An 11847-nucleotide genomic window follows, 5' to 3' on the forward strand; every position below is an offset into this window, starting at 1 on the left:
AGAGAGAGAGAGAGAGCGTGGGTGGTGGGGTGGGGAGGGGAAGGGGCTGCTAGTTAAAGTTCTACACTGATTCACTATTCTTGGAGAATCCCATGGTCCATTGACATTTTTATTTCGTGCTCTTCTTGTTACTTTACACTCATACTTGTTATACTCCTAACTCAGATACTTGTTCTTTGCAGTAATTTTTGGTGAGTGGGCTGCACACGCAGATAAGCAGGACCGGAGGAAGAGTACAATATTCTCTGGATATCCAGTTGTAGATAAATACCTTCTGGTTCAATTGTATTTACATGGAATCTCTTTCCTGAGAGATGCCAACATCTAAGCCACCATCGGTGCCACCGGCACCAAGCCTGCAACCATTACCATCATCTGCAGTACGACAGAACAGTCGTATTGACCTTCGTGAGATCAAGTCCAAGATTGTTAAGACGATTGGGCCAGAACGAGCAAAGAAGTACTTTCAACATCTGGAGAGATTCTTATCATCAAAATTGAGCAAGAATGAGTTTGATAAGCTGTGTCTTGTGGCACTTGGCCGGGAGAACCTCCCATTGCACAACCACCTCATCCGTTCTATTCTTTTCAATGCCTCTGCAGCGAGTGGCCCACCAGCAATTAATGCATCTAAGATGGCTGAAGATGTCACCAATTCAGAACATACAATGGTTCCGCATGTCTGGAATGGTGACACTTTGAGCAAGCATGTCAACGACAAACACTCATTGAGCAGAAGTGTGAACACATTAACACAGCATTCATCACTGACTCATGGTGAGACTATCAATAGGGAGAATGGTGCTCCAAATTTGATTGGTTTGAAGAGATATACACAGCTTCGGCAAAGTGAGCATGTGGAGCCATTTACCAAGCGATCATGTATGGGGAAGGCACCATTGAATTTTCATGGCTCTCTACATAGCAATGGACCTTCTGCTATAAATGCTAGAGAATCCTTGGGAGAAGAAATTACACAACATGCTCAAGTTCTGGTGCAAGCTCCAATTGGGATTCAGTTTGGCTCTGCTAATTTTTGCCAGGCTAAAAAACCTTCAGCCATTGCTTCTGTCAGTTCAGACAATAGCTCTATTTGTTGTTATGACCTTGGTGAACTATGTGATACTTTGTCACTTAGAAAGAAAATGGAAAAAACAGCACAAATGGAAGGCTTGGAAGGGGTCTCAGTAGAGTGTGCTGATCTGTTGAATAATGGAGTTGATGTTTTCTTGAAGCAATTGATTGGATCTTGTGTTGAGCTTGTTGGAGCAAGGTCTCAACATGGTAAACTAAGCCATGCGGCACTGAAGCAGCAGTTGGGCCGTAAGATAGTAAATGGTGTATCACTGCAAAATCATACCCATGTGCAGGGTGGCATTATACCTCCAGGGTCTAAGTCAATCTCAATGCAAGACTTAAAGGCAGTGTCAGAGCTAAACCCTCGTCTGCTTGGGGTCAACGCATCAGGGCTACTTGAAAAGATCAATTCACATGACTAATTGGATGGAGCAAGTTGGGTTTTTCACATTGCAAGATTGTACCAACTTGATGGTGTCTCTTGCTTCATGGCCTTTGTATTCAGGTCATAACTTACCGAGGGTGGTGAAACCTGGAGAAGGCAGGCAGACTTTCTAGTTTGTACAGTATGCTGATAATGCTGTATCTAATATCCTGCGCAAATTTTGAAATAAGCAAAGTTCTGATTATCTTCTAGAAGGCTAGAGGCTGTATAATAGACCCATCCGTTGTCTGCATCCAAGCACCAGTAAAGAGGCATAAGTGCTTAACAGAACTATGGTGCAGGGCTTCAAATGAATTGATGAGCCATGACTCTGTAAGTGTTCTGCACCAGCATGTGCTTTTCACTTGTTACATTTTTAGCATGGATAGAACAGTATCTGATCATTTATTTGCAGCCAGTTTTGTTTCAGTATTGTTAGGAATAGAAACTATCTATCAAGAATATCCAGAAAACAGTTATAATGTTCTTGTCTGATGAAATTCCTTCTACATCAGAACTTTTTTTTTTTTACATCAGAACTGGAGGGAACCATGTTAAGGAACAAATTGGCAGATGTTTATTAATGCACAGACGTTGTAAGATAAAACAGCGGGAACACCATTTTGTTAGCTACCCTTATGTCTTGGTTGTCAGCCCTGCTTTTGTTAGATCTTTATTCATTTTCTGTTCGATAGAGTTTATTTAGTTTCGAGGGCTTAATACTGCAGTTATGCTGGTGTGGTTCTGCAATTGGTACTTGGCTGTTTTCCTTGGATGAAGTTGTAACCTGTGCTTAACTGGCCATTTGTCAAGAACAGGAGGTATTCACTTTTAAAGTGGATAGGTGTATAAGATATCAATAAGTAGTCATTAAAACACAATTAAAAAAACTACGTAAAACTTTGTATGAGCTCTCTTTTAGCAACCAAATTAAATTGAAAACTAATCAAACCATTGTAGTAGCGGGAAGGTAGAACTTACCAAATTGGTAATTAATTAATGTTAAAAGCTGGCATGTATGTATGCATATGAACTTCACTAAATGTGTACCAAATGCTTGTGTATGCATCAGGTGTTCCCTGTTGGCTAAAGATTTAAAGTCAAAATTGTGAATCTTAATATATTATTTTGCTTCTTACTTCATTAATATTCAGCCAATAGACGATCTACAAAGTTACAGTATCTGCACCATCTTCTGATGGAAGTTGCAGTCACTGCAAGGTTTCATTGATGCTTAGGCCCTGCCTGGGAGTCGCTATTCAGGCTAGGAATTCGGAATTGGTATTTGATCTCGTCCAATGCAGCTGTTTGCATGATCGTGGAATTGCGAACTGGAAAGCATCCCAAATACTGCTTGGTATTTGCAACACTTCCGCACCCAACCCCGCGTTTCCGAGGTCGTAAGCACCGTATTCACTGAAAATCACCCGTCCTTGCTTTCCCCTCCACCTTTCCGTCTCGTTATTCTCGCCACCAGGACCTCCGCCTTGCTTGTCCTCCCTGTTGCCTTGCTCTCAGGACACCACCCGCCACCGCTGGAGTTCCCTGTCGACAATCGCCGCTGGTTCCCTGCCCCCTGCTTCCACCTGTTTCTTGCCGACTGCCGTTACTGGTTCCATGCCCCCGTCTCCACCGGTTTCCCCATATCTTCTTCCCCTCGAACGGTGCGACCTCTATGGCGGGATCGATCTTGCGCGGCAATTCCCAGCGCGGGAGCCAGTGGCTGGTGTCGGAGCAAGGCACTACATGCCTCGATGTGTAGGAGCTTGTGTGGCAGCTCAAGCTGCACCTGGACATCACGTACTGAACCTCTGTCGCCACCTTGTGGCGTGTTTCCCTGTCGGTGCCGCTCTTCAGCACACCCAGCCCTCTATGCTCTAACACTTCGGCCATCTTCTCCTCCTACATTGACAACCACCTGTGGGTGTGGTTTCTTCTCTCAAATTCTAGGATTCCAAAAAAGGCTAGCATTGAAACCCCAAACCAACACCAATTCAGTCAGTATTGGAATTTGAGGCCCAATTCAATTCGTCCTGCCCAATATCACATCAAGACGGACCCTTAGGTTTCTTACTGCTGCCTGATGAAGTTCTAAATATGTTATGGACATTTTTTTGTTTATCTGTTCAACCATTTCTATGGTTCGTTCCTGTTCTCATGGGATGCGTGTTAATAAACGGAAATGTTTATTCTCCAAATCTTGTTGTCCATGCATGAAAACCCTTGCCCTCCAGTATTGTTGTGATATGCATTTATTTTGGTATAAAATTGTTCTTCTCATAATTGGTTGGACTCTAATAAAAGGCAACAAAAGCAAACATTTACCCAAATGATAACGCCCACACGTGTGGCATGTTTGCACATCGCCCACACGCCTTGATCCATGTTGATTCTGTTTTGCATGAATCCTAAAGAAATCTGTTAGAATCTGAGTGCCACGTGGGCATCATCGTGTGTGTGGGCGTTGGAGAGTTCGCCCACACGCCCCGCAGCACGCGGTTTGCCAGCTGCGCTGTGTGGGCTAACTAGTTTCTGCCCACACAGCCACCACCTAGTCCACGCGCGTGTGGGCGAACTGCTTTTCGCCCACACGACACTCGTACGTTGTTGGATGGCAACTGCAGTTGCGCGTACGTGGCAACTAGGTAAACACACATGGCAACTATGATTCGTTGCTAGACGGCAACTGCAGTTGCGCGTACGTGGCAACCAGATAAACACATATGACAACCGTGATTAACCATACATTGGCAACTATGGGTGGACCACACACGGCAACTATGGTTTGACCATATGTGGCAAGGACCCTTAGCTCTGATCAAGCTGTTCCTTACCCAGGTTGTGTAACGGCCTCTATGCGGCCTCACGACGGGTGCGGGAGAAGAGATAGATGAGAGACTTCGATATTTTCCGGGGAAGGGGAGCCTTGGTGCAGCGGTAAAGCTGTTGCCTTGGATTCAAGTCCTGGAAACAGCCTCTTGCAGAAATGTAGGGAAAGGCTGCGTACTATAGACCCAAAGTGGTCGGACCCTTCCCTGGACCCTGCGCAAGCGGGAGCTACGTGCACGGGGCTGCCCTTTGACAGTTATAACAATGCTTCCTCTTATACAGAGGTGCTAGAGCGAAAAATGCGCAAAGTGCTTAAAAGGAAGTATGAACAATAACACCTAAACAAATTGAATTGTCTTTTATGAAACTAATTACCATAAGATCTAAATTTCTGCATCTGCCATATACTCTGTGCTGCTGTCATATTTTGTTTTAAGCACTTTGCACCTTACATAGGTAATTGGGCAGCTTATTTTGTAATCTCGGTTTGAAAGGAAAACCGGGTGAAAGCCGAGATTACAACACACCCTCATGGCCATCATAGAACATGGAAGCCTATTGCAGGGCACCCTAGGTCGACCTGACCACTAGCAAGGTCTCGACACAAACAACTACACAACTCAACTGTCGGCACCGACCAACATTGTCATTGGCATCACCCATCACTCCCAATCTGATGACTTCAAGTTCACCTCAGATAAGCACCAACTTACTGAACATAGCAGGTCACACCAGAGCAACAATGGCCCCAGCAAACAGTCGACCGATGCGTTGAGGACAAAGGCAGTTCTTATTTTGTCCATGAGCTCGCAAGAAACAGTTGCAAGTGCACTGACCTAATCCAGCGCATCAACCAGAGTGCCGCCCTTGAAACCACCCTTCGGGAGTCATTGTTGCCGCCATGCCTCTTGGCACGCAGCTCTGACTTGTGGTGGCTAACAAGAAGAGACATCCAATTGGCACACTGGACCGTTGACATCGAGAGGACAAGTCGTGAACCAACTCTGTTCCCAACCATCGCCATTGCCACACAAATCACAATGCAGCCAAGTAGCAAGCCACCATCCACGGGCCCCTCCATCTCGCGTCAAGTCCAAAGGGCCAAGGAGGGAAACGACGTAGTGTGTCACCATCATCCGATTCCTGTGAGCAAACAGCTTGAGTAAATCATCATGATAACGCCTTCATGAAGATAGTCGCTGTTGCCAACTCCAGCCATGGGCCGGAGGCAAAGGTTTCGCCTGGCATTGGCCCGGAACTAGTGAGCACCAAATCCTTCACCAGCCACAGCCACCCCCACGCATTACAAGATGCCAGCCTGCATGAGGCCTGCTCGGATCCAATGGCACAGAACCCACCCTGGACGTTTGGATGCCTCTGGAGCAGGTCATAGCAGATCACCACCCTCACGCTGTCAAGCGTAAACCGCCGCCTGTGAGCTGCTAGGGGATGGCCTGCTTGCCTCCTTTTTTTTTCCGACAATGGGTGGATTTTATTGACTTGAAAGGGAGCATGAAGGGGATATAAACACAACAAGCACACATCCGGCATCTGCATGACTAGGATGCACACATCCAACACCAATTCGCGCACACAAAGAATAACATTGGCAAAGAGCAAAGTCATACAAGAGTGAAGCTATGCCTAAGCGGAGGAAGAAGAAGAACCCCAAAGTGATCAATACAACGCTCGACGAACTACAACAATGGGCATCTACACCAACCGTCTCTTGACATCTGAACGACAATGATAAATATTCTCCTGCAGCAATGCCTCTAGGAAGGGAACGGCGCTCAAGCGCCGCCATCGCCGGATCCAACCATCGAAGGTCAGATCCTGAGTTTTCACCCTGAAGATCAAGTCTGAGCAAATCCGAGCAAATGCCTCCAACAAGGTAACGATGCAAAAACACTGCCATTGCCAGGTATAACCAACTAGGGCCAGACCTAGGGTTTTCACCCTGGAGCTTGAGATCGGGTGAGGCACACCAAATCAAAGTCATCATGTCTGTAGCCACCACTTTTCGTGATCCCAGCAGATACATGCGTAACACTGCCTTGACATGAGATGTCACGCAAGTGAAGACTTAGACCATGACTGCACAAGTTGACAATCGAGCTGTAACAAGAGCCATTCGCCACCAAAGGCACCAAACGACGAAGGTCACCGTCGCACATGTGACGAAGTGATGATGGAGGAAGGTCACCGGCACTGCCAAAATTCCAATTCTCATGACACTCCGGCAGTCCCGCTCTGTCTCCATGCTCCGCCGTGCATTATGGGTTGGCAAAACACATTTGTCATTGCTGCCGGATCTGAAGGTCCAAGACCCTCCAGGCCGTTGTGACGACTGCCTAGCAGTGCAGGACCATGGCGCCATCCGTGCGCCCGAGTAGTGTACCACATTGTTGGGACGCAAAAAGCAGGCGCTGCCGCCCACGTACCTGCAAATGTGTGTGATTGCAGCCACCAATGCCTCGCCACCAGAGACCGCCAAGCTGGCCGGAAACACCGACGCCACCGCTGCACAGCCATACCCTCTGCTTCAAGTCGTCGCCCATAGATCACATCTCGCCGCCAAAGGCTACCAGAGCGGAGACCTCCCTGTTGGCGCCTTCATCGACTAGTGTCGTAGCTTAGCCCGGCCACCGGTCTATAGCAGTGACGAGGAGAAGGGAGGACGGGAAGGGCGGAGGCAAGTGGCTATTAGGATTCGACCAGCTGAAGCGACATTCAAGGACGAGGAGGTTGGGAAAAAGAGGGCTGGCTTTGCTAGGCGCGCCTGTGCTGAAGCGACGTGGGGAGGTCTTTGCTCTTTTTTCCAGCTAGGCAGCTTATAGTTAGCAACTGAAATTATGGCAGGTTTCTCTTCCCACAGTGAAATTATGGCAAGTCTTTGTTCCTTGCCACCTCTTATATTCCTAGTTCAATGAGGATGGCTTCATAGCTTAGGCTTTGGCAAAAGGATAATCAGCATTGGAAGCCACGGTAAGCGACTCTGATGCTAAATGTAATGCGCCCCAGTACGTTTCAGGGCAAACATCGCCGAGAGAACTGTGGGGCGAGGATGGCTGTTTTAGTGTAGGGATGATACTATAAATGAAGATAAATATTTACATTGTTTCTTTCTGGAAATCACAGCAATTGCTTCTTTACATAGAAATGTTTGAACATAAAATGATTGGAACTGCATAAAAGCAAATATGGAAGATAGTAACTAATCAAAATGGAGTTTCTGAAAATAATTGTCCTAAAATCTGAGTTAATGCTGCTGCCAAATGCTCTGATTTACTGCTGTCGTGCCTGGGCACCCAGCTATTCAGAATTTTTATCTTTACCTACTCCTGTCCCTACTATCAGGTTTAGGTTTTGCATTTTATTGTTTTTTGTTCGCCGAGGTTAAATACTTTCTTAATAGTTAGTGAATTTTATTATAAGTAGTGTGCTGTTTCTGTTCGAAGTATCCTGAGGCTGGCGTGTGCATTTACAATATTTATTCTAGAGTTGCAGTCCAGTCCTTTTTCCTTTTTATTAGTTTTGCTGGATGATTCCCATGATTCCTATCTAGTTTAGTGGTTTGGGGCTACTTGAAAGCAATGGCTGCTAATTTCTCATCTTATATTGAATGTTGAAGTTGCAAAAAGTCAGGATAACATTACCGTTTTGTGCACTTAGTCCTGCATTGTGATGGAAACGAGTGCTAGTGTTAGTATTTGCAACTTTATAAGCAGTGTAATTGTGACTAATTATTTCTTGAGATTGATGTAATTAATTGGGTAAGCTACCGTTGAAAGATGGATTCTTTGAATGAATACCTTTTCCCTGTTCCATGTGATGTATAAGGGTATATTTCGGAGTCTTTTGTGTCTGAATTGGTAAAGAAGTCTGCTTGTGAAGCCTAATATGTTTGCTAACATTTTTTGAAGCCTCCAGGAACCCATGCTGATGGCACCAAATCTGTAAATGGGCCAACATCCAGGATCTGCCAAAGTCGTGTTTTATTGTCTGCGGCGAATGTATCTGGCAGAGGATGCAAAGACGGCACAGAGCAGAATTCGGTCGCTATTTCCCTGGAGCTGGCTGCCTATTGGAAAGAAGTGGAAGGGCCTCTTATCCCCATGGTACAGATGATGGGTTTTTGGTCTCTATTTACCTCCTGACCTGACAGTTGCTAGAAAATTGCAATCCCAGTTGTACGTCCCATGGAGCTTTCACATACAGAAGAGATGCAGTAAGAAGCCCCCCGCCCAACGATCAATACTGATACTGACTGCTGTGCAGGCGTCCTCAGAGCTGTACAATCATTGTAATATGTGTAGCATTACTCTAGCGAAATCATCGGTGCAAAAATGTGTGCCATCAGTCATGACCATGTGCAACACAAGTGTGAAAATTTCACAAATCTAACATGTGTGGCATCAGCAGTGACCATGGCTCTCAAACGGCTCTCAGTACTCTGCGTGTGGTAGGAAATGTGATCGGACGTAGTGTTTCACGATCACGAGGAGGTTGGGCGGAAGATGCAAGTTTCCCCAGGTTATGTTTGGTTCCGTAGCCCTGAACCTATATGCTTGGGCCTCACCCCTGCGATCAACTTTTGCTTGGATGGATAGATGTTGTCGTAGAGTGTCAATTATTGAGACTCCAGCTGGATAATGTTGGACTGCCCCACCAGTTAGGATGCTGATGCATCTTGATGGAATGGCTGAAAATGACTCTTGTCGTTCTCTCGCTATCATACAGAACCGCGGACGGCCATTGCCTACAGCCAAATTGACCTGCTCTCTGGTCCTTTCTTTTGAATGAGGCCAAAATACCCCTTCCCCTTCTTTTGAATGCCGTTTGTGCATTCAAACATTTTTGTTATAGCATCATGTATTCGACATTTGGTGACGCATTGGGAAAAATGAGCTCGTTTGCACACTAGAGAAGAGAAGAGAAGGCGTGATTCATCATGTACATATGCAATACCTTTCAGAGAGTATGAGCACCAATGCTAGGATTTCCCAGCCAACCAACAAGCACCAAGGTTTCATTCAAATCTCCGCACCAACAACAGCAACAAGCAGCGCATCAACAATGAACGCGGCCATGATCAGTCCGAAACAAAAAAAATCAACACATGGAATACAAAGGGACCAAGGAAACCATTGTATAAACACTGACACTCGAGGAACCATGATCACAGCATATTCAATGCAGGATGCACCCAGGATTGGTCGATCAGCAGAACTGGGCCGAGGATGAGCAACTACTCCTTGAAGGACATGGCCGTCTCGAAGGCCCCTACCAAGGCCTTCACCCTGCTCTGCCTCTCCTCCAGGAGCTTGCTTTTCGTCTCTTCGATCACGTCGTTGCTTTTGGGATCATCCTTCCTCCATGACTGAGCAGCTTCAGTCCTGCTGCTTGCCTTCGTCATAGCCTCTTCTGTCTCTGCCGCTCGATCCAATTTATCAGCAACCTTTGCAATGTCGTTTCCGCCGGCATCAGCATCCTCTTTCTCTGGCTGCTCCTTGATTTCCTCCTCATTCTTGCCCTGTTGCTGAGTGTGCGGCCCCTGCTGATTGCGTCGAGGTGAAGCAGAAGCGGAAGCAGCCATGTCGATGGGTTTCAGGTCCACAGGGTCAGGAAGCTGCTCCTGCAACTGATCTTCGATGGACGGAGTGGTCAGGCTCTCGGATTCCTCAAACCGCATCGATGGCTCGTCATCTTTCTCCTTCCTGGTTGTAGTGCATGGCTCCGCTGCCCTCTGAGGAGCACCCCTTGGCCTTGAGCTTGCGTTAGCACCACCATTTGCCGCTGCTTCTCTTTTCTTTGCCGCCGTGCCTGGCGTGCGCGCCGAGGACGCGGGCAGAGGCTTCCCACCTCTCAAAGGCCCCGGCGATGGCGCCCTCTCGATGCTCGGCTTTGGGGGCGCCACCCCTTTGCCAGGGGCGGGCCTTGGCGAAAGCTTATTCTTCAGCAAGGTAGAAGGCGAGTTGGAGGCTGGCACTGTGTTGGCCATGTCCTTGAAGGAACTGCTCAGCGGTCCAGCGAGCGCATGAGGCCGCTGTGAGTTGGCGGTGACTTTGTCGGATTTCGCTCTAGCCAGAGCCGGCTTTGAGGCTGGCTTGCTGCCATGAATGGATGAGCCTGAGCCGGACATTGTTCGTGAAGAGATGGACCGGCCAGCGTGTGACAATGAGGGACGGCACATGTCCGGGGAGGCGGAAGGAGCCGCCGCAGCGGCAGCCGAAGGACCGAGCTTGCGATCTGGGGAGCTCGGCACTGACCTCGCCCGGCGCGCGCCGTAGCCGGAGGAGGAGGTCTCGCTGCTGGAGTGCTTGAGGTTGGGGGCCATCCTGGTGGCCCTGTCCCTGCTGGGATAGAGAGGCCCCTTCTTGGATGTCGCCATTGGTATATCCCTAGATCAGCTCAGCTGCGCTGCACAAGAGGCGGCACCGGTGAGTTGGGCTTGCAGCTGCCAATTGCATAAATAAACTAAGTAAAAAACTTGCCCCATTATTGTACGAACACGATGAAGCTGAGAAAATAAGAAAATGCGTCAAGAATCCAATCGTGTTGTTCTTGGTGTGACATCTAATCGCCGGCTCCAGCAAAAAGAGCAAGGGGATAAAAGAGACGACAAAAATAAGCTTATCGCCACGAATTCTCGGGTTAAAGTATTTGATTGATGGCGCGGGCTCCAACAACCCGTGATTCTTTCCTTTCCTGGTTTCTTTTCTAGGCTCCATACCAACATTTCAATCAGCCCTCAAAATACATGAAAAACATTGCCATTTACTAGTACTAATCTAGAACCCCCGTCCGTACGGTACCAGCTACCGATGGAACCGAGAAATGGCTGCCGTTAATGCCAATAATTATCATGAGCATAACGTCGCCAGCAAATGCAAGGAAGCTATCAAACAAGAAATTTGTATGATAAGATACATACATACACAAAATAAAAATCTGCAGGAAACCGAAGAATGCCTGTCTGTCTAGAAACCCGCTCACCCACCCATCTTCATCAGAGTCACGGACAGCAACGACCAACGGAAGAACAAACAAGGAACCGGCCGCCATTACTGACAGGAAGTAGGAAGCAACCACTAGCAGCATGTAGGAGAAGGAGAAGGAGAAGCGAGGGTGGCCTCATACATACCTGGAGGAGGTGGAGGTGACCGTCCGGAGGAGGCGGTGGGTCGATCTGGGGATCCTCCGGCTGGGCGATGGGGGAGCTATTGTGGCCCAGATGCGGGGGCGAGGGCGAGGAGGAAGGAGGGGAGGGGAGGAAAGTTAACACCATGGCCGGCCCACATTTTATGCCGCGATTTGGACGGTAGCTGTGCGGGTGGGAGAGAGCGCAGCACGGAAGGAACCGAAGAATGCCTGTCTGTCTAGAAACCCGCTCACCCACCCATCTTCATCAGAGTCACGGACAGCAACGACCAACGGAAGAACAAACAAGGAACCGGCCGCCATTACTGACAGGAAGTAGGAAGCAACCACTAGCAGCATGTAGGAGAAGGAGA

At 47.7% G+C, this 11847-nt stretch overlaps 2 protein-coding genes across 5 annotated transcripts in view; one reads left to right on the forward strand and one right to left on the reverse strand.

Moving 5' to 3' along the window:
* LOC119354827 overlaps nt 1-8754 on the forward strand; it is a 10701-nt gene extending 1947 nt beyond the window's left edge. The window contains exons 2-3 of one of the 2 annotated variants that reach the window (XM_037621571.1): nt 183-1834; nt 8257-8754. In XM_037621571.1, the coding sequence (XP_037477468.1) occupies nt 315-1499 (1185 nt within the window). In that variant the 5' untranslated portion in view covers nt 183-314 and the 3' untranslated portion in view covers nt 1500-1834; nt 8257-8754. The remainder of the gene's footprint in view (nt 1-182; nt 1835-8256) is intronic. The other variant, XM_037621572.1, reaches the window with a different exon arrangement.
* Nucleotides 8755-9314: 560 nt separating this feature from the next.
* On the reverse strand, nt 9315-11841 carry LOC119354829 (translation initiation factor IF-2-like). Of its 3 annotated transcripts, none has more exons than XM_037621575.1 (2): nt 11478-11841; nt 9315-10748 (listed from the first exon to the last, which is right to left on the reverse strand). In XM_037621575.1, the coding sequence occupies exon 2, from the start codon at nt 10722-10724 to the stop codon at nt 9582-9584; it is 1143 nt and encodes a 380-aa protein (XP_037477472.1). In that variant the 5' UTR covers nt 10725-10748; nt 11478-11841; the 3' UTR covers nt 9315-9581. The 3 variants fall into 3 exon arrangements, with proteins under 3 accessions (XP_037477472.1, XP_037477470.1, XP_037477471.1); XM_037621573.1 differs by having other exon boundaries at nt 9315-10753; XM_037621574.1 differs by having other exon boundaries at nt 9315-10790.
* Nucleotides 11842-11847: the final 6 nt, after the last annotated feature.

This window comes from Triticum dicoccoides, chromosome 2A, assembly GCF_002162155.2.
Source record: "Triticum dicoccoides isolate Atlit2015 ecotype Zavitan chromosome 2A, WEW_v2.0, whole genome shotgun sequence".
NCBI lineage: Eukaryota > Viridiplantae > Streptophyta > Magnoliopsida > Poales > Poaceae > Triticum > Triticum dicoccoides.

What these genes read in the sequence shown, in the direction of transcription:
- LOC119354829 (XM_037621575.1), bottom strand. Translation starts at nt 10,724, where the DNA reads ATGGCGACATCCAAGAAGGGGCCTCTCTATCCCAGCAGGGACAGGGCC.